Source organism: Papio anubis, chromosome 10 (assembly GCF_008728515.1).
Source record: "Papio anubis isolate 15944 chromosome 10, Panubis1.0, whole genome shotgun sequence".
NCBI lineage: Eukaryota > Metazoa > Chordata > Mammalia > Primates > Cercopithecidae > Papio > Papio anubis.
The window spans coordinates 2,554,210-2,580,981 of NC_044985.1; the positions used below are offsets into that span (position 1 = coordinate 2,554,210).

Sequence of the window (26,772 nt, forward strand, 5' to 3'; positions counted from 1 at the left end):
TCCACAAAGGAGAATTTGCTGGTTAGCACAAAACACACTGCAAAATTGCTGCTTTATGGTTATTATAACTGAAGAATATAGAAGATTGACACACATTTTATACACCCTCAGGCAGTGTTTTGGAAAAATATTGTACCTTTTCAAATTGTTATCAATTACCTGTTTTTCTCTATTTCATAATTCTCAGGATTTTTCTAAATACAGCCTTTAAACTTGACTCAAATGGAAATTGTGCGCTTTCCTGTTTATACCCTTCCCCACGTTATTGTAAAAGAGTTTAACAGCAGCCTGATATGTAAGTTTCAGCAAAACTTATACCTGTATAGGTTTTTATTTGACTCAAAAATTAGCTATTTTACCATATAGTCATAAGAATTTGCTCACTTTGATGCCAGAAGTACTTAAGAATTTAGTTACATGGCACTAATCTTATGAGTTGTATGCCTAATTTCAATTTCTAACCTACTTGAGAGTTTCTTTTAGGTCAGCCTTTGTTGGTCTTCCATGTAAATACAAGTTGGTACAAATCAATAGAAAGATTTTACCTGCATATGCAAAGTAAATGTGTGACTTAAATAGAGACTGCCAGATTTATGGTGCATCTATCTTTTTATCCATTTGAGCTTGCTGTTTTTTATGTTTGTGTATTGATTGCTCTTGACACTATACATTTCAAAACTTCTTATAACTTGAAAAACACTTCTGTGCTACCACTCAGTTCTGATCAAATCCTTACATTTTGCCACACTCGTTTCTGAATTTTCAATAAAGAAATACGCATTACAGATTAAAGGTTAAAGACCCCTTTACTTGCCCTTCCCCAGTCTCCTCTTCCTCCCACAGAGGTGTCCACTCTGCTGAATTTAGGTTCATCATTGCCAGACAAATGTAGTAAGCTAGTGTTTCACATTTCCAAAATCAGCCTTCTGGCGGACTTGGAAGTACTCTGAGAAAAGAAGACTTGTGACCAAATTCTCCCACAGATTTGTAATAATGTACATATTGAAAGGACTGAAGGCTCTCAGACTGGGAAAGGAACTTACCCATTTTAAAACTCAGCCCTGCTCAACTTCCTTGACTGCTGAACCCCTTCAGCCATGATTCTCTGCACTGTTGTTTCTTGGAACATACATTGTGAAAACACTGCCCTGCCTAGGCAGACCCCCTTTGCAGAATTAACTTTCCATTTAATCCTATAGTTTTTCACTGATGTAACTTTCTAGATTGGACAACAAAGATGGCTAATAGTAATCACTCCAAGTTGATGTTGACTGTTGGGTTGTGGTGAAATCATTTTGCATTAAAGGAAGGTAAAATGCTAATAAATTGCATATTCCTTGACCAGAGCACAGATTACTTATGCTTCCTAATTTTTTAAGAAATCCTCTGTCCAACTGGAGTGTCTGGCTGTGGACCATGGGTACTCATATACCCTTTGTCTTAAACTGATGTTACATTTTATGTTCTTGTGGCTAGAAGTAGCCTGAGTTTGCTGTTAATGTTTAACACATTTTCTTGAGTAACAGTTCTGTTAATATTGTACAAGATGGTACTTGAATTCTTTGTTTGCCTTTTTTCTTCCTGTATTAGAAAACCTTGGTGCTTTTTGTAAGTTTTGTGTAAAAGAAATTTTCTTAAGATTTGTTCATAAAATGGCCTGATCCAGGAAAAATAAAATGGGAACATGGACACCATTTCTGACCTTCAAATAAAACTTATTATGTATTGATTTTCAGACTGTTCACCGAGCTTTGGGATCCTATGGACTGTCTCAAGACAGGGTTATTTAGCTGTTTGGGGTAACAGGTTCCTTAGGATCTGATGAGGTGGAGGAGGGGTGATCAGGTGGAGGAGGGGTGAGGGCCTGAGAAAAATGCACAGGGCACAGAGTTTACATCCAGTTTCACAGGAGCCAGGGAACCTCCTCCTTTAAGGGAATTGTCAAAAAGCAGACCTTCTGCCCTTACTGGTTCTAGCCTTCACTGCACTACACTTTACGGTTCTGGGATAGGGAATAATGAACAAGAAGGCTTCACCATCTACAAAGCAAGTCTAAATGTCTGTGCACCAAATATCTGATGTTCACCAGATATCTAATGCCGAATCCATTTATCATGTTATTCTTAGAATTTTAAGGGTTATTAAAAGGAGTCTCTGCGTTTTATTTTCGGAATCTCCTTTTTAACACATTAAGCATTTTTTCATTAGGAAAATTATCTTGTTTGCATTCTGCACCTTGCCATTTTGAGCATGGTTACATAGCATATTTTAAACAGAGTTTTCTGTTTTTGTTTTGTGGAGAAAGGTCTTTAAAAGTGCACTCGTGTTTTTTAAGGTTCATTTCTATCTTGACCCAGAAGACTTTTATTCTAAGTATTAACTTTCTTAAAAAAATTTGTTCTAGCCCTATGTAACCCTACAAATACTCCCCAATGTTCAGGCCTCATTTTGTTTGGTGACCACATATTTGAGAGGTTGAGCACCAATAATAGGAACCCAATAAATGTTGGCATCATGCACATTTATTTTGAATTAATGAATGAGTGGAAGTGGAAGAGTACATAAATGATTATGTGAAAGAACGAGTAGAATAAGTGAAATCGTTTACTTCCTGTTTGCTGTACATTTTAATGCTATTAGTGGTCGCTTTCTGCAAATAATTATTACAAAGTAGTAAGTCGAACATTTCTGGCATATTAGACACAGGTTAATCTACAAAGCAGCGTCACCTGTCTCCGGGAGATGCTAATTCTGTCCCTGGTCATTTAGCTGGGACCCTGAGGGAATGTTTAGCCGGATAGCTAACTAAGAAATGATGCAAACTCACTGTTCTCAATGCTTAATATCTAAAAATAACTCAGTATGATTAATTTGGAATAGCTTTTGGTGGAGTTAGGTTATGGTTGTCACCTTCCTTCATTCTGAACAAGACTCTGGTCTTCAGAATCAACGTGTTTACTTATTAGCCAAAAGAATTATGTATTTATCCCTAAATTGTTGTATTATATAGTTCTGAGAGGTGGAAAGGAGTGCAGAAGTTGTCATATAAAAGCTCTTCAGTTACAGTTGAGAAAGTGAAAGTTGATTTGTAATTGGAACAAAAGGGACTATCCACTTCATCTGGATGTTATATTTAGTGAGGTGAAGACAGGATTGGATGAGGAGGAAGAAAGTCCGGGCCCCTCCCCACTGCCTTAACCCTTTCAGGCTTCCGAGTTCTCATCTGCAGAGTTAGAGGGCTGGATGGTTTTGCAGGTCTTCTCAAGCTCTGGTATCATTGAAAGATCATTTTTTGTTGTTGCTGTTCATTGTACAACTGAGATAAATAAAAATAAGATTGTGGAAATTTAAAGGGATACTTTCTGTAAGGCCAGTTATTGTCCAGTAGGTTTTTGTGTGTGTGTGTGTGTGCGATGATGGAAGTATTCTATGTCTCTCCTTTCTGATATTCTAGCCACCAGTCACACGTGACTATTGGGCACTTGAAATGTCACTAGTATGACTGAGAAACTAAAATTGTAACTCAAACAAATTTAAACAGCCACATGTGGCTAATAGGTGCCATATGGGACAGTGCAGTTTAAATTCTTCAGTATTTGTGTTCAGAGGGAATTCCACACAGATTTATAACAGTCTTTTTCTTCACATAGCGCTCTACAACTGGAATGTCTTAATTTTAGAATTTTGCAATTGTACCTCCAAGTCTTACTGCTGAATCTTTCATGTGCCCTTTATCACTGGCTTCTTTAAGCTCTGCCATCCTACTGAGGATTCGGCATGTCCACCACAGTCTACCTATAGACTCCTGTCAGTCCCCTGCAGGGCCACACTTTGTGTCTGTAGTGGACTTTGTAGTGTCTGGAGCAGATTTGGTGCTGTTCAGAATTTTGTCTTCCTTTTTTTGTTGTTGTTAGGGACTTGATTCTGAGAAGTTTAATTACTTGAAAAAATGCTTGGTCTTTCATCAGCAAGAAATTTTCAGTACTAAAATCTTTAGCTTTTAGGGAGATGTTTTTAGTACTATAACGTCTAGTCACTAGGCTACAAAAACTCTTGTTACCTGGGTGAATTTTCCATTAAGTCTGTATTAATTCTTTCAGTATTACAAACACTACATTCTTGGAATTTTCACATTTGGGGAATCACAAAGAGCCTAGAATAATGGTATCCTGAAATTCTGTACCTCAGAAATGAAATGATCCAATTTAGTGTAGAGGCATTCTTTAGGCTTAATGTTTGAAATGAATAAACCATGTGTTTGGTACTTCATCATTTTTCTATGAAATAATAATTTAGATAAGATTAAGTTTTTATGTGCGCTTTGCCTCTTCACAAAACCCACAATATCCTGAAACTTAATGCACGCATACCATGTCTGAGAGCTATCAGTGAAAAGCTGCATCCCTTCTGAGTGTCTCAGCCTCATCTTCCTGGGACCACAGGCACTGGTTTGTTCTATTGGCAAATGAAAACACTAATTGGTATCAGTCATTCCCTTGAGTTTTGAATAGAGGGACACCAAAAGTAGTTGCCATTAAATAAAGTAATAAAAGCACATGTTAAGAAGTGTTTGACCAGCCTGTGCAACACAGGGAGACTCCATCTCTACAAAAAATAAAAAAATTAACTGGACGTGATAGTGCATGCCTGTAGTCCCAACTACTGGGGAGGCTGAGGTAAGAGGATCGTTTGAGCCCAGGAGATGGAGGCTGCAATCAGCTCACTGCAGCCTCCGCCTCCTGTGCTCAACTTCCCATTCCACTCTAGCCCCAGCCATAGAGTGTGACCCTGTCTCAAAAAAAAAAAAGTTAAAGAGTATAGAAGAGTAAATGCCACTCTTGTTCCCATACCATTTCTTCTCCCTAAAAAACTGTTACTAGCTTAAGTATTATTTTATACAAATAGAACCATATTAAACCTTGCTTTTCCACTTACATTTTTTAAAAGGCTTATTGGGGGTGTGTATGTGTGTGTGTGTGTGTGTGTGGTATCTTGTTTATATGTATTTTGTTTTATTTTTGAGACAAGATTTCCATCACCCAGGCTGGAATGTGATGGCAAAATCACAACTCACTGCAGCCTTGACCTCCCAGGCTCAAGCAGTCCTCCCACATCAGCCTCCTGAGAAGCTGGGAGCATGGGTATGCACCACCATATTTGGCTAATTTTTAAGTTTTTCTTGTAGAGACAGGGTCTCACTATGTTGCCCAGGCTGGTCTCTACCTCCTGGGCTCAAAGAATTCTCCAGCCTCAGCCTCCCAAAGTACTGGGATTGTAGGTGTGAGCCACCATGCCTGGCCCTGAGGTATAATTTAAATAAGGCAACATTTACCCTTTCTAGGTCTACAATCCTATAAAATTTGACAAATAAATACATTATAATGTAGATATAGAACATTTCCAAAACCCCCAAAAAGGTCCTTATTTCTGCCTCAGTTTTATGAGCTGGATTGTATTCAATTATATATCTTTACCTTAATTTTCTTAAATAACTTCTCATTGATTCATGTTTAGGTTATTTCCAGTTTTGTCAATTCAAACAAGGTGCAGTAAATATCTTTGTACATACATCTTGGTGTGCTTTTGCAGTGACAGGGTAAATTCTTAGTAGTGGATTGATAGAATCAGTGGTTATATGCCTTTAAGATTGTGATAGATATGGCCATATGGCCTCACCCAAAAGTTGTCCTAATTTACTTCCCAACCAGTTACAGATGAGAGTGCCTATTCCTGTCTCTCTTGTTAACATTGAGTGCCACCAACTTTAATTTTTGCTTTTCATTATTTTTTTGTTTTTGAGGCAGGGTCTTGCTCTGTTGCCCAGGCTGGAGTGCAGTGGCGTGATCTTGGCTCACTGCAACCTCTGCCTCCCTGGGCTCAGGCGACCCTCCACCTTTGCCTTCTGAGCAACTGGGACTACAGGCATGCACCACCATGCTCAGCTAATTTTTGTATTTTTTGTAAAAATGGGGTTTCACTATGTTTCCCAGGCTGGTCTCAAACTCCTGGACTCAAGCAATCCACCCGCCTCGGCCTCCCAAAGTGCTGGGATTACAGGCATGTGCCACTGTGCCTGATCAATTTTTGTTAATTTGATGGGAAAATATTACCTAGCAAAGTAACTTGCATTCAGTGGTGTTTTTTTTTTCTTCATATTAAAAACATATCTAAACAAACAAACAACAAAAAATCAGAGTTCCCACATGAAATATAATCCATGTTGTTTATTCTTAAAACTACAATATTATACTAGAGGAAATGTGGATAGAAGTTCATCTTTGTTTCCATTATTCTCAATGTGATTTTCATTTTCTACCTATCCGTATCTGCATTTTGGTAACCATACCAAAATGTACAAGTATAAAATGTACAAAATGTATATACATATGTTAGGATGATTATAAAAATGTGTATTTATATGTATAGTTTGTGTGTTTTGCTTGCTTTTTAGTTCACATTATTTCATGAACTTTTTTGTCTCAAAAATCTTCATTTTAATAGTTTTTGGCTGTGGCAAAGTTTGTTTAATAATTCCACTTCTAAACTTTGTTTCCATTTTTTTGCTATTATTAATAAGACTTCAAGTGCCACCTTTTACATATCAAAGGTTTTTAAAAATCCACTTAAATTATTAGGATGAATTTCTACTGGTCTTATTCCTCTGGATCTAAATATATCAACATTGACATGTGAGGGTAAAATTTTATCATTTGAATTTTTTTTTTCATTTCACTGAAAATTCAGTCACTTCCTCCTGAAGAATGTTTTAATGTAAAAGAGAAAAATAAATAGATTAAGCTGGAATAGAAGAAAATTGATACGCAATCTATTTATTTTTCTCTTTTACATTAAAACATTCTTTTAATGATATATGCTGCTTATAAAGATTTCCCACCCACTTTCCAGAGGTAATCCACTGTTATGTAGTAAGTTCAGTAAATTTTTTTCAGTTGAATTTTCTCAATAGGTCATTAATGTGTTTCAGAGTTGAAAAGTTACAAAACAGTGTGTAGTGAAAAATCTCCTTTCCCTTGTGTCCCAGTCTACCTAGTTCTTGGAGCCAGTTGATGTTATCAGATTCTTTTGTATTCTTTCAGACACACATGGTATGCATTTTAGAGCAAAGGGGTGTGGGTGTGTATCCCTCTGTTTTTAAGTTATAAATGTTAGCATGCTACACATACTTTTTTCATATATTTTCTTAAGTAACTTTATTTCATTTATTTGTATTTAATTTTGAAAAATTAGATACTACATGAACGTGGTTCAAAAGTAAAATGATGTAAAGGCTGAAAAATGAATAGTCGGCTGGGCGCGGTGGCTCATGTCTGTAATCCCAACACTTTGGGAGGCCTAGGTGGGCCGATCACGAAGCCAGGAGATGGAGACCGTCCTGGCTAACACGGTGAAACCCCGTCTCTACTAAAAATACAAAAAACTAGCCGAGCGAGGTGGCGGGCGCCTGTAGTCCCAGCTACTCGGGAGGCTGAGGCAGGAGAATGGCGTGAACCCGGGAGGCGGAGCTTGCAGTGAGCCCAGATCGTGCCACTGCACTCCAGCCTGGGCAACAGAGCGAGACTCCGTCTGAAAAAAAGAGAATAGTCTCTCCCTGTTCCAATTCACTGTCTGCTAGGTACCATTCTGCACTGAGTATGTATAGAGAAGCAAATAGGAAGTGACACAGTTTTGTTTTTTCTGCTCTTGTAATTCTTACATTAACCTTTTCGTATCTAAGAAAGCAGTATCACATAGTCCCTAAGAGCAGAGGCTCTGGGGCCTCCCTGCATCCAGATCTCTGCTCTGCCCCATATCATCAGTGTGGTCCCAAGCAAGTTCTTTAATCTGTCTGCGCTTTACAGTCTTCAGATGTAAAATGAGTCACTACACAGACTTCGCTTAGAATAACACTACACTTAAGTATATGGGCTTGCTAGTATTGTTTGTTTTATTAAGAAGAGTGATGAATAAAATTATATCCAAGAATCAGGACCAGTTTGATTTATATTTGTGATGTGTATGAACATGGGTAAATTCATGAGATTCCTCACTTGCTTAAATTTTAATAAATTTGAGAGAACATTAGAAAACAAAATTAAAGCAGCTGAAATTTATTTTGTGGTTCCTTTTTGGGTTCATAGTTTTTTGTTTTTACGTATGCTTCTTTAAACATATCTTAAAACTAAACAGACATACGTTCTTTATGTAATAAACGTGTCCCAGAGAAGATGAGGGTAGAGATGGCTCTTAAGAATATGAACTTTTCGTATAGTGCGTTGTAATTTGAAACTGCTTTCCCAGGCATTTCCTATAATCCCAAATTTGATTGATTAGTGCGTACATAGCTATACATAATACTTATTTTTGAGTGACAATAGCCCATAGAGTTTTAAAATTCCCTGGCCATACCTTTTCAGGGGCAAATCATTAATTAACATTTCTTAAGGCAAACAAGGGACAAGGGAGACTGAAGTGTATTTATATTTCAATTATTCCATCTTCAGTTATTTTTCTTTTTAAAAGACAAAGCAACAGCAAAACCTCTCTTCCCCTTTCCCATCCTCAGATCCCAGTTACAAAATATGTTCATTGTAGAAAATATAAAAATATAGAATAAACATGGGGAGAGAGAGTCAATACCACCTTCCAGCTTAATATTATTTCTGTTAACAATTTGGTGTCTAGGCTCCTGGCTTTTTTCTTTTATTTAGATAAGCTCACACAGTCACTCATGTTATTGACTGTTGGCCTTTTACAGTGATGGTATACACTGGTGTATTTTTTTTATTAATAAATTTCAAACATTTTAATCATGCCATTAAATCATCTATAGGGTTGTTTATAATAGGTGCATCACATTCCTTTAAGTACATATGCCACACTGCAATTTATTTTGTAATATATTTGTGTTCTATTAAAAATAAATTGAATCAGTAAATGTCCTTGCAGACAAATCCTTTTGCACATCCATTATTTCCTCATGATAAAAATCTAAGACATGAGATTATTGGGTTGTAGGAGATGCACTTTCTCATACTTTTGATACACACAGCCAAACTGTTCTCCAGATTGTTTGTTACCTCCCCACATGCTTGCCAGTATGGGGTATTGTGTTGGGAGAAACCTATGTCCATTTGAGACCCAAATGTCTCCCCTTATGAACAGGTACCAATCACTTTCGGTGCCTCTAACCCATTTCTTCTTTCCCACTTCACTTCCCTTTGTCTCTATTCTTCCGTATCCTTCCTTGTTTCCACCTCAGAACTTCACAGAAGCTGGATTTGATCCAGGGCAGAGAAGGAAGCTCTGAATGTTCTTCCTCACTCCTCACCTGCTTCTTAGTTCATTCGTTATGTAAAATATTCTTGGGGCTTTGTACAGCATCCAGTTCGTCAAAAATCATACCCATCTTTTTCAAATTTGCAAACTGACTTTCACGTTTGTGACTTTTAGTAAGTTAATCTATTACACTTGTGAAGTGACCTTATGCTCTAGCATGGTGGTTAATGAAGTAACCATCCCTGGAATCCCACGGACCAGGCTCAGAGACTCGCTCCTGTTCTTGCTGACCGACTTTGGGATCTAGGATGTGTTATTTAACCCCTCCAGCCCTTCTATTTCTTCACTTGTAAAATGGAGATAATGCTAATACTTTCCTCAGGATTTTGTGAAGATTTAAAAAGGTGATGCTTACATGTGCTCATTACACTGCCTAAAATATAGCAAGCCTGCAGTAGGATAGCTGTTATTATTACCTCATCTAACTGTCACAACATGTGTGAATCAAGCAAAGAGTGTATTTCTCCTGCATTTCAGTAAACAGGAGCTGAAAGCTGGCTTTTCCTGTCATTCCATCTAGAAAGTGGTGTCCTAAATTACTAAATGGTGGTCTCAAAGTCCTAAATTCAGGTTGAATCAAGTTCGTCTGTAAGAACTATCACCAAGTGGGACAACTGAAGTGAGTGACAGGGATTGTGCCCTGGAATCAGGGTAATCGGGAACAACATGAGATGCTTCAAAAGCTTTACATAATGGGGTCTTGAGAGGTCAGCCTCCAAAAGCCTCGACTGACCTCCCGGCAAGTAGGTGGGAAGATGCACTTGGCTCCAGGAGAAGAGGACTGGCTCCTGTGTGTCTTGACATAGGAGGAGAGGATACTGTATCTGAAAAACTTCCAGACACAGAGGCCAAAGAGTCTTCACAAAACAAGTTTTAAGTTGACTGAGCACTGAGAGCAAAACATTTACTAGGTTTCTCTACGTTGGTTTAAATTGCTTTACATGCATATAACTAATTAGGTTTTAATCCTAACTTGTTTCCGACAGGGCATGGTGCTGATGTGAAATGTGTAGACTGGCATCCAACCAAAGGGTTAGTTGTTTCAGGAAGTAAAGATAGTCAACAGCCAATCAAGTTCTGGGATCCCAAGACTGGGCAGAGTCTTGCAACACTGTAAGTGATAGGAGCCCCACTTTGGCCTCTGAACAAAGGGGAGCAAAGCAGTGTATCCTTTAACTTTTAGCTTTGTTTTCTCTTAGTATTTCTGGAAAAGTCATTTAGGCAACAGATGGACTTGGATCTATAGACTTCTTATTAATTAAGTATGATTCATCTCTGAACTCTTAATGAAGTGAGGCTTGTTTCTGTCCTGCCATGTAGACCTAAGTTTAATTTGGTTGTTATATGGGGGTGGGGAGGAGGATGAGGAGGGAGGTGGTTACTATTCTAGCCCATTGTCTGTCGTCAGAATACCTTGTGGCACTGTGAGGAGTGGATGCGTGTGCCCCTTACTAGACACGGCCCAGCCTTCTCCATCTCACATCGTCTATTTCGAGAGGGTTTTCCTCTGGTTTTGAACCAGTTCTCATTTTTTGTCTGATGTGCTTACTTATGTAAGCTATGTAACTAGCTTTCTCTTTCAGTTATTTGTGAACATTCACAACTACATGCATATGTTAACTTTTTTTGACGAAGCATCCATTTCCTGGTCTTTCCCACTGGGAAGAGGACCATATTCAAAGTGAATTGGTTGGAGCAAGGCTGCTTTGTTGTACAACCCCAATGGCCATGCCAACCTGGAATGCCTTGTGAATTTTCCCTTGGATATGTCCATTGTACAGGCCAAGGGTTGTTGCATTGTCTTTAGTTCAAATTAAGTTTCAAACTTTCCAGTCCATTTTTATGCTTTGTCTTAATTAGAGAAACTTTATGGAATTTTTGAAATGTAATGAGCTTTATTGAATATTAATTTCTGTGTTCATGTGCTTCCCCTGCTTCATGGATAAATTTTACTGTTCAGTGGAAGCTCTGCTGCTATATTATTATTATTATTATTATTATTATTATTATTTTGAGACAGAGTCTCACTCTGTCACCCAGACTAGAGTGCATTGGCGCAGTCGTGGCTCACTGCAACCTCTACCTCCTGGGTTCAAGCGATTCTCCTGCCTCAGCCTCCTGAGTAGCTAGGACTACAGGCACGCGCCATCACCCCTGGCAAATTTTTGTATTTTTAGTAGAATCTGGGTTTCACCGTGTTGGCCAGGCTGGTCTTGAACTGACCTCAGGTGATCCACCTGCCTCGGCCTCCCAAAGTGTTGGGATTACAGGCGTGAGCCACCACACCCAGCCTCTGCTGCTGTTTTAACTGGTTGATGAGAGCTGTCTATGTCTGGGCAGTGCATATTATTTCTGTCCTTGACCTGTTTCTTTTAAGAGTGTTTAAAACTGTGATCCTTTAATGTTACAGGCTTTATTGCTTCTAGGCCGAACCTCTTGCCATCTTGATCCATTCGCTTTTCATCAAAAATGGTCATTATATTTATACTTGTTTTGAATTCTGACTTTTTTTTTTTTTTGATACTTTGTTTCTAGTCACGCCCATAAAAACACAGTAATGGAAGTGAAATTAAACCTTAATGGCAATTGGCTACTCACAGCATCACGTGATCATCTCTGTAAACTTTTTGATATCAGAAACCTAAAAGAAGAGCTTCAAGTCTTCCGAGGTCATAAGAAAGAAGCCACAGGTCAGTGGCTGTGAGACGCTTCTCTTTGACAAGGGCAGCTGTGGCATTCTCAGATCCTGACCGCCGTGTCTTTTCCCCTGTCTGTGTTCTGCAGCTGTGGCCTGGCATCCTGTTCATGAAGGACTGTTTGCCAGTGGAGGCTCTGATGGCTCTCTGTTATTCTGGCATGTTGGGTATGTAAGATTTAGTATGTGAAAAAGTCGTGTATTTTGTGAAGAGAGCACCTGAATGTGTGCAGACATGATAGTTTTGTAACTTTTTGAGTGTTCATATATCCTATATCAGAGACTGCTTGCAGTTTTCAATTCTAAATCCAGCCTGGAATAGAAAATGTACCTCTGTTTGTGGATATGGAAGTCATTAAGGAGGAATAAAATAGATTTCCTAGTTTCTAAATGCTTGCAGCCTTTTCCCCTATGAAGTGCTCTTTGGATGAAAGGGTAAATGTCCTTTGGCAATGACAAGCCAGTACCCCTGAGACATGTGGAATTCACCAGAGTCCAAGTCCAGGCTTTGGTAGCTTCGTTTTAAGGGTAACAGAAAATGTCTTTTTTGAGGGGAGGGAGGAGCTGGGTAACTGTTGTGAAAAAGTCTTCTCTCTTTGGCGCTGTTGCAGGGTAGAGAAGGAAGTGGGTGGGATGGAGATGGCCCACGAAGGGATGATCTGGAGTCTGGCCTGGCATCCTCTTGGGCATATTCTCTGCTCAGGCTCAAATGACCATACTAGGTAAGCTTTATATTGAAATAGCAAAGCTTTATATGGAGCAACAGGAAATAAATACTGTATGGGTTTATTTTTATTGGTTGATTGATATATTAATTTATATTCCAACTTATTCTTGGGAACATTTTTGTAGTGGTTTACAAACACTTATATTGCAATAAAGAGATTGGGTATTGAATATGGTTTTGGCTATTCAAATTTTGTTTTGCCTTCTGACTTAAAAGTTGTCCTTTTTTTTTTTTTTCTTTGAGACAGGGTCTCTGCCCAGGCTGGCATGCAATGGTGCGGTCTCAGCTCACTGTAGCCTCAACCTCCCTGGGCTCAGGTGATCCTCCTACCTCAGCCTCCTGAGTAGCTGAGACTATAGGCACACACCACCACACCTGGCTAATTTTTGCATTTTTTGTAGAGGTGGGGTTTCACCGTGTTGCCCAGGCTGATGTCGAACTCCTGGGCTTAAGCAATCCTCCTGCCTCAGCCTCCCAAGGTGCTGGGATTACAGGCGTGAGCCACCTTGCCCAGCCCCACATTTTACTCTTATTTTTATTATTATTTTAAGAGACAAAGTCTTATTCTGTCACCCAGACTGGAGTGCTGTGGTGAGATCACACAGCTCATTGCAGCCTCAAACTCCTGGGCTCAAGCCATCTTCCCACCTTAGCCTCCTGAGTAGCTGAGACTACAGGTGTGTGCCACCACACCCAGCTAACTTTTTGATTTTTATTTTGTAGAGACAGGGTTTTGCTGTATTGCCCAGGCTAGTCTTGGACTCCTGGACTTAATCCTCCTGCCACAACCTCCCAAAGTGCTGGGATTACAGATGTGAGCCAAAGTGTATGACCTCACATTTTAAATTTGTAGAAGAAACAAATTGTAAAAACTTGTTGTGTTTACCAAGGGTCTGCCTAGTACTGTTAAGTGCCCAGAAAAATACTGAAACCATGCTTCTCTTCTCCTCTAATTATTTTTACAGCAAATTCTGGACTCGAAACCGACCAGGTGATAAAATGCGAGATCGATATAATCTAAACCTTTTACCTGGAATGTCTGAAGATGGAGTAGAATATGGTGAGACTCTTGCACATCTGTCCTTCTTTGAAATCTGGTATTCTGTTATAGAAGTGTTAGATGTTGGGAAGATTATACAAAATGAATTTTAATTTTATAGTAGATTTATTTATAAATCATCGGTGACATTCATTTTTATAAAGCATTAATTTTATCAGTCGCTACTTTTATAAATTCTCTATTGACAATGGTGTATTACTATTTATAGATGACCTTGAACCTAATAGCCTGGCAGTAATTCCAGGAATGGGAATACCAGAACAACTAAAATTAGCTATGGAACAAGAACAGATGGGTAAGAGAAGTTACACAGATACATTTTATTTTTATAAATTTTTTTCTTGACCTGTTTATCTTCCTGATAAATATATTGAAATACCAAAATGATTTATGTTGAGAAATGTTGATAAAAATTATACAAACGGCATAATACTCAAAATCTCTTCCAATAATGTGTTCATTGATCAAGTGGCCAATTTCTTTAAGAGGCAAAGGCAGGGAGAGGGATTGCATTGGGAGTTATACCTGATGTAAATGACGAATTGATGGGTGCAGCACGCCAACATGGCACAAGTATACATATGTAACAAACCTGTGCGTTATGCACATGTACCTTAGAACTTAAAGTATAATAATAATTAAAAAAAAAAAAAGAGGCAAACCACTTTTCTTTATGGTTACAGGGAAAGATGAATCAAATGAAATTGAAATGACAATTCCAGGTTTAGACTGGGGGATGGAGGAAGTGATGCAAAAGGATCAGAAAAAAGTACCTCAGAAGAAAGTTCCTTATGCCAAACCCATTCCTGCTCAGTTCCAGCAGGTAAGTAAAAGTGATTCCACCTCATCCACGCAGAGAGGTTTTGGTTGGTTAGTTTGACATTTCTCTTGGATTATCTCACCGTTGAAGGTGTTTCTATACTGGAGCATTTTTCCCATATTCATGCACTGTTAGACATGGTTCTCATCTACTGCTTTGCAGTTGTATTGAGTTTGTTATCAGTCTTCTCTGTTCTGTCCTCACCTGCTTATTATCATCCATGCTATGAGAGGAAATAGAAGAAAGGCACGGAGCAGAGGGAGTATGGGAGCATGCTGATTCTCTTCTCCATTGTTTATCTATCTTCTGCTTTAATTGTCCCCTCAACACAAAGGGCATGTACCCTATGAAAAGGCTGGCAAGCTTTGCATTCTTAATAACATGCAGTATCTTGCAGCTTTTATCACCATAGTAATTTCTACCTAGTAATATGTCAGTAAGAATTAGCATGAGTCATGTACTTGAGTCATGGAGAAAAGGTATAAAGAAAGACGGTTCGGAGGTTAGATTGAGCAGATGACATTGTAGAGTGGTTTTCTCATTTTATCATTGTGATTTTCATACTTAGGGTATATTTTAGTATTCTCTTCTTTCCCAAGGCTTGGATGCAAAATAAAGTTCCAATTCCTGCTCCAAATGAGGTGCTGAATGACAGAAAAGAAGACATTAAATTGGAAGAGAAGAAAAAAACACAAGCAGAAATTGAGCAAGAAATGGCTACATTACAGTATACTAACCCACAACTTCTGGAGGTGTGTGAAGCTCTTTAGGGGGGAATTGAGGATGAGCTAAGAGGGTAGTGGTGGCATTTTTATTGATATGCTCTTAAGGAAAAGGGAAGGGACTCTCCAATGGTCTGACAAGCACCGCCATTTCCTCTTGCTATGCTAGAAGACTAGTTTCCAAAAGAATCCTGTTTCATAAAATTTTAAAAAATGTGTTATTTATGTATTTTGTTTTATTTATTTTATTTTATTTTAGAGACAGAATCATGCCCTGTCACCCAGGCTGGAATGCAGTGGTGCGATCATGGCTCGCTACAACCTCTGCCTCTCAGGCTCAAGTGCTCCTCCCACATTAAGCCTCTTGAGTGGCAGAGACTACATACACGCACCATCACGTCCGAGTAACTTTTTTTTTTAAAGTGACTTCCTTGAGTCATATCTTGGACTTTTAAAACCCAATTAGGGTCAGGCGTGGTGGCTCACACCTGTAATCCCAGCACTTTAGGAGGTTGAGGCAGGCAGATCACCTGAGATCAGGAGTTCGAGACCAGCCTGGTCAACCTGGTGAAACCCCACCTCTACTGAAAATACAAAAATTAGCCGGGCATGGTGGTTGCATGCCTGTAGTCCCAGTGACCATGGGAGGCTGAGGCAGGAGAATCACTTGAACTCCAGAGGCAAAGGTTGCAGTGAGCTGAGATCTCACCACTGCACTCCAGTCTGCACCACAAAGTGAGACTCTGCCTCAAAAACAACAATAACAACAACAAAAACGGAATTAGTGGGGCAGTGAGTAGATCTAAGTTAAATATACATTTTAAATTGAAAAGATAAAGCCAACATAGTTTTAATTTGAATTCACCTATTTATGAAAGACTTTTTCTTTTTTGTCAGCTCATATAGCAGGTAGCTTGTTCTTATTTTTCCTACCTGTGTTAGCTACCAAGAATGATGAAAGTGGTGAATTATTGGGCTTTCCCTGATCAAGATGGACATAAATAATCCTGACTAGGCCAGGCACAGTGGCTCACGCCTGTAATCCCAGCACTTTGGGAGGTGAGGCAGGAGGATCAGTTGAACCCAGGAGTTTGAGATCAGCCTGGGCAATACAGCAAGACCCTATCTCTACTACTACTACTACTACTACTACTAATAATAATAATAATTAGCTGGGTGCGGTGGCACGTGCCTGTAGTCCCAGCTACTCTGGAGGCCGAGGTGGGAGGATCGCTTGAGTCTAGGAGGGTGAGGCTGTAGTGAACCATGATTGCACCACTACACTCCAGCTTGGGGGACAGAAAAAAAAAATAAGGAAAAAAAAATCCTTACTGTTGTGTCCCAGGACTTAAAAAGAATGAGAAAGAACCTGAAACTCCTTACAGTGCTTGAGTGTTGCATGGACCCTAATTACCACTGGAGAATGAAGAGTTTGAGCAGTTTTTATGTTTATTTTGAGAGTCCCCTAATGGAATACATGACAGCAATATTGTCATTTTCAAGGGTTCTGGCCTATTTATTCAACATGCTTTTTTCTTTCTTTCTTTCCAGCAACTTAAAATTGAAAGACTTGCACAGAAACAAGTTGAGCAAATTCAGCCTCCTCCCTCATCTGGCACCCCTCTCCTTGGACCCCAGCCTTTTCCAGGACAAGGTCCAATGTCTCAGATTCCTCAAGGTTTTCAACAGCCCCATCCATCTCAGCAGATGCCAATGAACATGGCTCAAATGGGGCCTCCAGGTCCACAGGGACAGTTTAGGCCTCCTGGACCCCAGGGACAAATGGGACCACAAGGTCCTCCACTGCATCAGGGAGGTGGGGGGCCACAAGGATTCATGGGACCACAGGGACCCCAGGGCCCGCCCCAGGGGTTGCCACGGCCTCAGGACATGCATGGGCCCCAAGGAATGCAGAGGCATCCTGGACCTCATGGCCCTTTGGGACCTCAAGGGCCACCTGGACCACAAGGTAGTTCTGGTCCTCAAGGTCATATGGGTCCTCAGGGTCCACCTGGCCCACAGGGTCACATAGGCCCCCAAGGTCCGCCTGGCCCTCAGGGTCACTTGGGCCCACAGGGGCCTCCGGGTACTCAAGGTATGCAGGGACCACCTGGTCCCAGAGGAATGCAAGGACCTCCTCATCCTCATGGGATCCAAGGCGGGCCAGGGTCTCAAGGGATCCAAGGTCCTGTGTCTCAGGGACCTCTGATGGGATTGAATCCAAGAGGAATGCAGGGGCCTCCAGGCCCCCGGGAGAACCAGGGTCCTGCTCCCCAAGGGATGATGATGGGCCACCCGCCTCAAGAGATGAGAGGACCTCACCCTCCGAGTGGACTGCTGGGACACGGCCCTCAGGAAATGAGAGGTCCTCAGGAGATCCGAGGCATGCAGGGGCCTCCGCCCCAAGGATCAATGCTGGGACCTCCCCAGGAACTGCGAGGACCTCCAGGCTCACAAAGTCAGCAGGGGCCACCCCAGGGCTCTTTAGGACCTCCACCCCAGGGTGGCATGCAAGGACCCCCCGGACCTCAGGGACAGCAGAACCCAGCAAGAGGGCCACATCCATCTCAAGGGCCTATACCATTCCAGCAACAGAAAACGCCTCTGCTAGGTGATGGGCCCCGGGCCCCCTTCAACCAGGTATTACTCATTTCCAACTTACCGGCATTACCACACTGGGAAAATACGCTCTGCACAGAAGCGATACTGCTGAGTAGTGTGGAAAAGGGTCACAGCTGGATATAAATACTTATTAAGTAGTGGCAGTAGCTTAAGATACTAGCATCCTGGCTGAAGAAGGAAATCATAAGAATGATGAGTTAGGTTATACTCCCATTAAGTCCATCTCAGTATTCATTTTTACTTCTCACCTTTTTTCTTTTTTTTGGTAATAGGGTTTCTTCCAGAAAAGGTCAACTCTCATTTGAGTACAGTTGATAATTGTCCCAGGGCTCCAGGAGAGCTGTGACCCTGAGGAGGAAGCATGCTTTACCTGGTGGTCGGCTCTGAGGCTGTCATGCCTCCTTTTCCGGGCCCTTTACATTGCAGCCTGGTGTTCCATGGGCCTGCCAGCCACTGAGTCACCAACTCTGCTTTGAAGAGATAGGATGGAGTATTTAACCATGAGTATACTATAGACTGTATACCTCACTCTGTTTATTACAGTGAATAGAAATAAACGAGACCTGTGATTCCAGAATTGAGCTGAGCATTCTGGAAATGGTGACCCTTTGGATGAAACTCTGCTCAAGTTGTTTTCAGCTCACATATAACAGTATTTGCAGGAAGGAGCATTTCTGTAGAAATTCTCCTTTTTTGAAGACTCTGTTTTTGTTAGCCAATTTTTATTGCTCATTCTCTGAGCTTGTGCTTGAGAGATACTGTGAAGTTCAGGTTGCTTGGGGGAGTGAATTACAAAAAGAATTGCGTGAGCATAAATAGATGTAATACTGCTCAGCTATGTGCGTTTTATGCTTTTCTCAAGTTCTTAGTCTGGAGGCATTATTTGGGTATGAATAACTGAGTTGTGTCCCTGAAAACTCACTTTTGGTCCATTGTGGACCAAAAGTGAGTGAGTAAGCGAATGTTGACTCCCTGAGACACTTGGAGAAAGGGGATGCTACGGATGTAGAAAGCACAATCTGTTTTGGTTTTTCAAATACCACCAGGAATCCCTAATGTAAAGATGACCATTGGGTTCCCTGAACTCAACTAACTAGCTAAAACAAATTAGCTACTATTCTAAAGTAGATCTTCCAGAACCTAAAAGTGTCATAGCAATGGGAAATCTGATGGCATCTGAGTTATTTCCAGATTTTTATTCAGCACTTCTCAGAAGTTAGGATGAATTAAATAGAGGATTGCCATTCTAAATTGCCGTAAATCTTGAAGTATTATATATTTTATTAATTTACTGCTCAGTTGTATGTGTGTATAATATTTATTATAAGCTGTTTTCCTAACTTTTTGGTAGTAAATTAACAGTTTTCATTTTGGAGGATTAAAAAAATGTGAACTTTAGCTACTGTGTTATAACTGAAACATGTCAGAGTCACAAGGACAGGCCTGAGTTTCTGGGACAATTCGATGAGATTTTTTATTGTACCATGTAGTAAAAGATTTTATACATGGAAAGCATGATTCTGAAATTTTAATTGACCTATAGAAATACTGGTAGAATGAGTCTGAAGATCTGATACTTTGTAGTGCATTTCAGATCTCAGAAGTTGCCTGATGAACATTTGTGCTCTTTTTCCTTATATGCTGAAATATAACTTGCTTCACATTAACCAGACCAATTACTTAAACCAGTTGTTTTAATTGGTTTAATTTAGTGTTACTGTGTTAGGATTTCTGACATTCCATTAATGCTCTTTTTTGGCATTACAAGTAAAGATCTAATTTTAAATAAAAGTTGTCAACAGGTTTAAAATACAGGTGTTTTAAAAAAATTATTATAGTACGAGAGGTATCTCCTTTCTCCTGATTTAAGGACAATGTTGCTGTCATCTCACTAGCTAAATATTTACTGGGTGTTTTTATGTTGTCATGTTATGATACAATCGCTATTTATGTAGCACAAGCCTGTGATTTCATACCCTCACTTTAAAAACATATTTTCAGGAAGGACAGAGCACAGGCCCCCCACCCCTGATACCAGGCCTAGGGCAGCAGGGAGCACAAGGTCGCATTCCTCCTCTGAACCCTGGACAAGGACCTGGCCCCAACAAAGGTAAGTATCTGCTCAGCTGAATAAAATATTATATTCTACCACCTTTGTGCACAGTTTACAGTAAATAGTTTTGTTGGTCAGTCATTGATAGACTGGTCATTTGAACCTCTCGGCAAAATAAGGGCATGGTCATTCAGGTAGGAACTTTGTCTTTGGTTGTTTTCTTAGATCGGTTTAGTAGGCAGCAGCGCTGGCCAGAGGAAGTAAGCCCCTCACCCCAGAAGCTGACAGTGAAGGCACCCGAGCAGGCTCCAGCAGTCGTGCCTGTGTGGCAGGGCTGGCCTTGCCCATCTGTTGCCAATGCAGGTGGTTCCTGTGCTCACTGAGTGCATATGTATGTTTCTACCATCCTGAAGAGATGAATTGTTTCTGCTTAAATTTTTTGACAGTGCTTTTATTATCACACCGTGTCCTCCCAAATCCTGTCATATATTGAATTCTTTAGCTGGTTATGTAGTTGTGCACCATTTGAAAAGAAGAAAGCACTCTACCCATATGTGGTTCCTCAGGTTGTTGATATGAAAAGGAAAGAGATGAGAATGATTAGTATTGAGATGTGGGGCTGTTTGGAAGTTTAGAGTTAATCCTTCCGGAGCTGGAGCAGGAGCGTGGTAGGCAGCACGCTGTTGGGGAGAGTTGGAGGGGGTGACTCGGAGTGTGGATGGAGGGGAGTGAGGAAACACTGTGTTATGTTCGACACACACTTCATAGCAGGGAGAAACCACAACTCGGAGAATCAGGAGGACCGCAGAGGTTGCCCTTCACAGAACTTTACTCTCTCAGTTTTAATTGGCTAAGCCCACAGCACTGTGTAGTACATGTTAAGATTCTTTTTTTTTTTTTTTTTTGAGACGGAGTCTCGCTCTGCCACCCAGGCTGGAGTGCAGTGGCCGGATCTCAGCTCACTGCAAGCTCCGCCTCCCTGGTTCACGCCATTCTCCTGCCTCAGCCTCCCGAGTAGCTGGGACTACAGGCGCCCGCCATCTCGCCCGGCTAGTTTTTTGTATTTTTTAGTAGAGACGGGGTTTCACCGTGTTCGCCAGGATGGTCTTGATCTCCTGACCTCGTGATCCACCCGTCTCGGCCTCCCAAAGTGCTGGGATTACAGGCTTGAGCCACCGCGCCCGGCCTCATGTTAAGATTCTTGCCCCCATTTTATCCAATTAAGAAAAGTTCTTGTCAGCATTACAGCCCTGGGACTTTGTGAATTTATGCTAATCTTGAATTGATGTGTGATATTAGAGGTAAGAAAGAGATAAGGGAACTAGAGTGTTTACTGCTTTCTCGTTGTGTGGAAGCGGTAGTAGAGGCTCTACGGAAGGAAGGTGGCCCACAGGGAACTAGAGAAACAAAAGGAGAGTCTTTTACCCCCCAAGTTATCGCCATCAGCAAACTGAGAGCTGCCTCTCTTCCTCTCCCTGCCCTGTGTCTGTCTCCACCTCCTTCCCTCTCATCCTTGCTCTTTCCCTGTTCTCTTTATCCCCCGCCCCCTTTCTTTCTCTTCCTCCTTTCTCCTCCCAGGGACCAAAGGGAGAAGGGAGAGCCGAGAAAGTGGCCCTGCCATCCCCTACTGGAATAACCGCCGCCGCCGCCCCATCACTGGTGGCCACATCCCTTCTAATTTGTAGTGGTGGGTTTCTTTCCTTGAAGAGCAGGGTACTTTTAAACAGATAGAGGTAATGGGAGGATTAATATTCATAGGTAAGTCCGAACGGAATATGTTTAGCTTCCTTACTCCAAAGGTCTGCTGTTTCTGAGATTACACTAAGTTCAAACAACATCATGTCAGTGAAGAAGCCATTAGCTGCAGGAACACACTGAGAAGTGAAGGAGCCTGTCTACCAGAAGGAAATGGAGCTAGGATCTTTGCAAACTGCTGAGTAGAGGGGAGAGGACGGGTAAATGAGACAGATGGAAAAGAGCTGGAAAAGAGAGACTCCTTTAATGGCACATTTTTATCCTGAGATTTCCAAGCATTTAATATATATTGCATGGTAAGGAAGAATTGAAATAGCCAATAGAAATGAATGAAAATGCAAAGGGAGGGGCCGGGTACAGTGACACATGCCTGTAATCCCAGCACTTTGGGAGGCTGACTGGATGTATCACTTGAGGTCAGGAGTTCAAGACTAGCCTGGCCAACATGGTGAAACCCTGTCTCTACTAAAAATACAAAAATTAGCCAGGCGTAGTACCTGTAATCCCAGCTACTCGGGAGGCTGAAGCAGGAGAATCACTTGAATCCGTAAGGTGGAGGTTGCAGTGAACTGAGATCATGCCACTGCACTCCAGCCTGGGTGACAGAGTAAGCCTCTGTCTCAAAAAAAAAAAAAAAAAAAGAAAAGAAAAAGAAAAAGAAAGAAAGAAAAGAAAGAGGAGGGATGCTGTTGGCGGGGAGGTGAGAATTATGGCTGGCTGGGGTACAGGAGGGGTTTGTCTTTATTGCCAGGGAAAAGCAGTAAAAGGCATAAACTGGGCTATTGGAGGAATTTCACTTTAAAAACACAGTTTTTGTTTTTAGAATCAAGAGTATCCTTTTACTACCTACTTTTTAAAAGTGCTTGATTTAAACTGTATGTTGACCAAAAATAGGTAAACATTTACAAAAGCTGCAGTAGTTCAGTAGCTGGGAAAACAGTCCCTTCCAAGTTAGGAGGTGAACTAAGTTAACCATCACACATTTAACTGGCATCTTTCCATCTTTATTCAGTACTTTCACTGTGGTACATATTTTCAAGTATTTTAGAAAACTTTAGTGGGATTCCAAACACTGTCTTCAAAGAATGGTGAGAATATTGTAGATGAGGAACAACATTCATAGAGAGGTGCAGAAAACCCCGACACTGAGCCCAGCAGGGTGGTCATCAGGCAGGTGTTTGAGAGGCTGGGATTGCACGTACCTTACAGAGGAATCAAGTGCAACAAGCTGGGGTTAGAGGAGGGATGGCATGGGTGGCAGTGGCGCCCTGTTGATGGGTGCAGAGGTGAATTCTTGGGGTTAGAGGAGGGATGGCATGGGTGGCAGTGGCACCCTGTTGATGGGTGCAGAGGTGAATTTTTGGGGTTAGAGGAGGGATGGCATGGGTGGCACTGGCGCCCTGTTGATGGGTGCAGAGGTGAATTCTTGGTGCGCTTAGAGGCAGGGATGGCATTAGGGTCGGCAGTTGTGTCACGCCTGTTGATGGGTGCAGCAGGTGAATTCTAATGAAAGGGTTAGAGGAGGGATAGGCATGGGTGGCAGTGGATGCTCCTGTCTGATGGGTGCAGGAGGCTCTCGAATTTTTGGGGTGTAAAGGAGGGATGGCATGGAGTGGCAGTGGCTGATCTCCTGTTGAGATGGGTACATTTGCGGTGAATTTTTGGGGTTAGAGGAGGGATGGCATGGGTGGCAGTGGCAAAGCTCCTGTTCGATGGGTGCAATGCCTCAGGGACATTTGTCTCCTAACTAAGCTGAGAGTTAGAGGAGGGATGGCATGGGTGGCAGTAAAGAATGTGCCCTGAATTGATGGAGATGCTAGAGGTCAGACATGTTTTGGCAGGTTTAGAGGAAGGGATGGCATGGGTGGCAGCTTGGCGCCCTGTTAGATGGGTGCAGCGGCCCTCCAAATCATCACATGGGCCCGATGTCAGAGGAGGGATGGCATGGGTGGCAGTGGCGGGCCTGAGCATGGGCCCGAGAGGGGGCCTTTCCGGGGTGGCCAGGACTGCAGGGGTCCCCCTGATAGGCGTGGCCCTCACCCAGACTTCCCCGATGACTTCAGCAGACCAGATGACTTCCACCCTGACAAGCGCTTTGGCCACCGGTTACGTGAATTTGAGGGGCGAGGAGGACCTTTACCGCAAGAAGAGAAGTGGAGGCGAGGGGGCCCTGGGCCTCCGTTTCCCCCTGATCACAGGGAATTCAGCGAGGGGGATGGCCGGGGTGCAGCCCGAGGCCCTCCGGGGGCATGGGAAGGCCGCAGACCTGGAGACGAACGTTTCCCCCGGGATCCCGAGGACCCACGTTTTCGAGGGCGCAGAGAAGAAAGGTGGGACAGATACTTTGTGGGCCCATTCCATCTTCAGTGGAGCTTTTTACCTGCTCTCTCCACAAAGGTCTCTTTCTTCTTTTTCTTGAGGAAAGAGAATTACATCAATTACTAGCCCTACACTCTCTAGAGTTTGCATTTGGACTTTTAAAAAAAGTGTGCTTTTTTAACCTTAGTCTTGTTTTAATCTTTGCTGTCTAGAAGTCTTTTTCGTTTTGCTTATTTTTTTATTTTTTGGTCCTTTTAAAGAGATGGGAGGATCAGTATACTACAAGACTTGCTGGGATTTGACTTAAAATTTCCAGGTTCTTCTTGATTAGAATGATGAAATATGAGGCAGCTACCTAGATTGGAAATAAAGGGGTTGTGAAATAGATGCAAGTTTTGTGTAGTTGCCCAATAATCTTAACAAACTTAAACTGAAAAACAATCTTCCTGTTAAACTTAGATCAGGCTTGAACACTCATCTCAGCCTGCTTGGGGAGTTTAAGGAACAGAAGAAATGTGGAGAAAGAAACAGGAATTAGCCCAGGACCAGTGTGGCTTATGCCTGTAATCCCAGCACTTTGGGTGGCTGAGGCAGGAAGATCACTTGAGGCCAGGAATTCAAGAACAGCCTGAACAACATAGTGTAACTCCATCTCTACAAAAAAAAATTAAACATTAGCTGGGTGTGGTGGTGCACGCCTGTAGTCCTAGCTACTCAGGAAGCTGAGGTGGGAGGATCAGCTGAGGCCAGGAGGTTACAGTGAGTTATGATTATGCCATTGCACTTCAGCCTGGGCTACAGAGCAAGACCCTGTCTCTTAAAAGAAAAACAAAACAAAACAAACACCCAGGAAATAGTAAAATCTCAAGTGAGACTCAGAATATTAAAGATGATGATAATTGAGTGTTTATTTTGTGTCAGATGATGTTACCTCATTTAATTCAAGGAATTTGTTTTAATTTAGGAAATTAATGACCTCATTTTATTTAAAGAATTTGTGAGATGGGTGCGACTGTCAGCATCTTATGCTGATTCAGACAGAGTAAGAGCAGTGTCTTGACTTTCCGAGGTCTGGCAGGTGGTAGATGTCAGAGATGGGCTTCAGGCCCATGCTGTTCAGCACTTCCGCTTTTACTGTAGTCTCTGACTGCTCCTTAGCTATCCATGTCCTTTCATCTCATTTTTTTTTTTTTCTTGAGACGGAGTCTTGTTCTGTCATCAGGCTGGAGTACAGTGGCACGATCTCAGCTCATTGCAGCCTCCACCTTTCGGGTTCAAGTGATTCTCCTGCCTCAGCCTCCTGAGGAGCTGGGATACAGGCGCACGCCACCTCGCCTGGCTAATTTTTGTATTTTTAGTAGGATGGGGTTTCACCATGTTGGCCAGGCTGGTCTTGAACTCCTGACCTCAAGTGATCCACGTTCTTCAGCCCCCCAGAGTGCTGGGATTACAGGCGTGAGCCACCGTGCCTGGCCCTTTCATTCCATTTCTTACTCTTCTTGTGAATAGGTAGTTAATGCTGGGCACAGTGGCTCACTGTGGAGGCCGGCCGAGGTGGGCGTCGTGAGGTCAGGAGTTCGAGACCAGCTTGGCCAACATGGTGAAACCCTGTCTCTACTAAAGATACAAAAAACTAGCCAGGCATGGTGGTGCGTGCCTGTAAATCCCAGCTACTTGGGAGGCTGAGGCAGGAGAATCGCCTGAACCCAAGAGGCAGAGGTAGCAGTGAGCTGAGATTGCACCACTGCACTCTAGCCTGGGTGACAGGGCGAGACATATATATATATATAGTGGTTGGTGGTTGAGTTATGGTTGGCCAGCCCACCCTCAGGGGTGGTGAGAAAAGCATGGCTGATGACAGGCCCGGAAGCATGACATAGTGAGGGCTAAGGAAGCAATTGTTTTGGGAAGGGGAGATAGGGAGGTTAAAAATAAAGATGTAAGGGCTCCCAGTGTTTTTAAGACCCTCTCTTAATGATATGCAAGCATTACCTTTGACATGGCTTTTTATGACTAGAACAGCTTTACATCTACATAATGTTCACTGGCTTATTGAATCTCTGCGTCTTGTGCAAAATGTTACATTTTACCTTGTCTTTTTTTCTTTTTTTGAGAGGGAGTCTTGCTTTGTCACTCAGGCTGGAGTGCAGTGGCGTAATCTCTGCTTACTGCAGCCTCCGCCTCCTGGGTTCAAACGATTCTTGTGCTTCAGTCTCCCGAATAGCTGGGATCACAGGCACGCGCTACCACGCCCAGCTGTTTTGTATTTTTAGTAAAGATGGTGTTTAGCCATGTTGGCTAGGCTGGTCTCGAACTCCTGGCCTCAAGTGATCTGCCTGCCTCGGCCTCCCCAAGTGCTGGGATTACAGGCGTGAGCCACCATGCCTGGACACCCTGTCTTGATTTGTATTGTCTTTCATCTGTCTGTGCAGACCCACAGCCTAGGCTGGTGTATAAGAGTGTAAAGGTATTGTGGTTATATAGGAGAAAGTCCTTGTTCTTAGAAGAAACGTACTGAAGCATTTAGGGGTGAAGCTCCTGTTGGCAACTGATTTTCAAATGGTTTAGAAAACATGTTCGTGAGTAGCTGGATGGAGAAGATAAAGCACATGTGGCAAAATATTAAGAAGGGATTGATCTGGGTGGAGGATCTGGGATGTTCA

At 41.9% G+C, this 26,772-nt stretch overlaps 1 protein-coding gene across 1 annotated transcript in view; it reads left to right on the top strand.

Annotated features, from left to right (window-relative positions):
- Nucleotides 1-26,772, top strand: part of WDR33 (WD repeat domain 33) — a 106,453-nt gene that overhangs the window by 73,986 nt on the left and 5,695 nt on the right. The window contains 12 exon segments of the mRNA XM_003909269.5: nucleotides 10,323-10,449; nucleotides 11,872-12,026; nucleotides 12,121-12,199; nucleotides 12,643-12,753; nucleotides 13,724-13,818; nucleotides 14,027-14,113; nucleotides 14,502-14,641; nucleotides 15,238-15,390; nucleotides 16,912-18,000; nucleotides 19,984-20,092; nucleotides 23,678-23,736; nucleotides 23,738-24,120. Of these exon segments, the coding sequence (XP_003909318.2) occupies nucleotides 10,323-10,449; nucleotides 11,872-12,026; nucleotides 12,121-12,199; nucleotides 12,643-12,753; nucleotides 13,724-13,818; nucleotides 14,027-14,113; nucleotides 14,502-14,641; nucleotides 15,238-15,390; nucleotides 16,912-18,000; nucleotides 19,984-20,092; nucleotides 23,678-23,736; nucleotides 23,738-24,120 (2,587 nt within the window).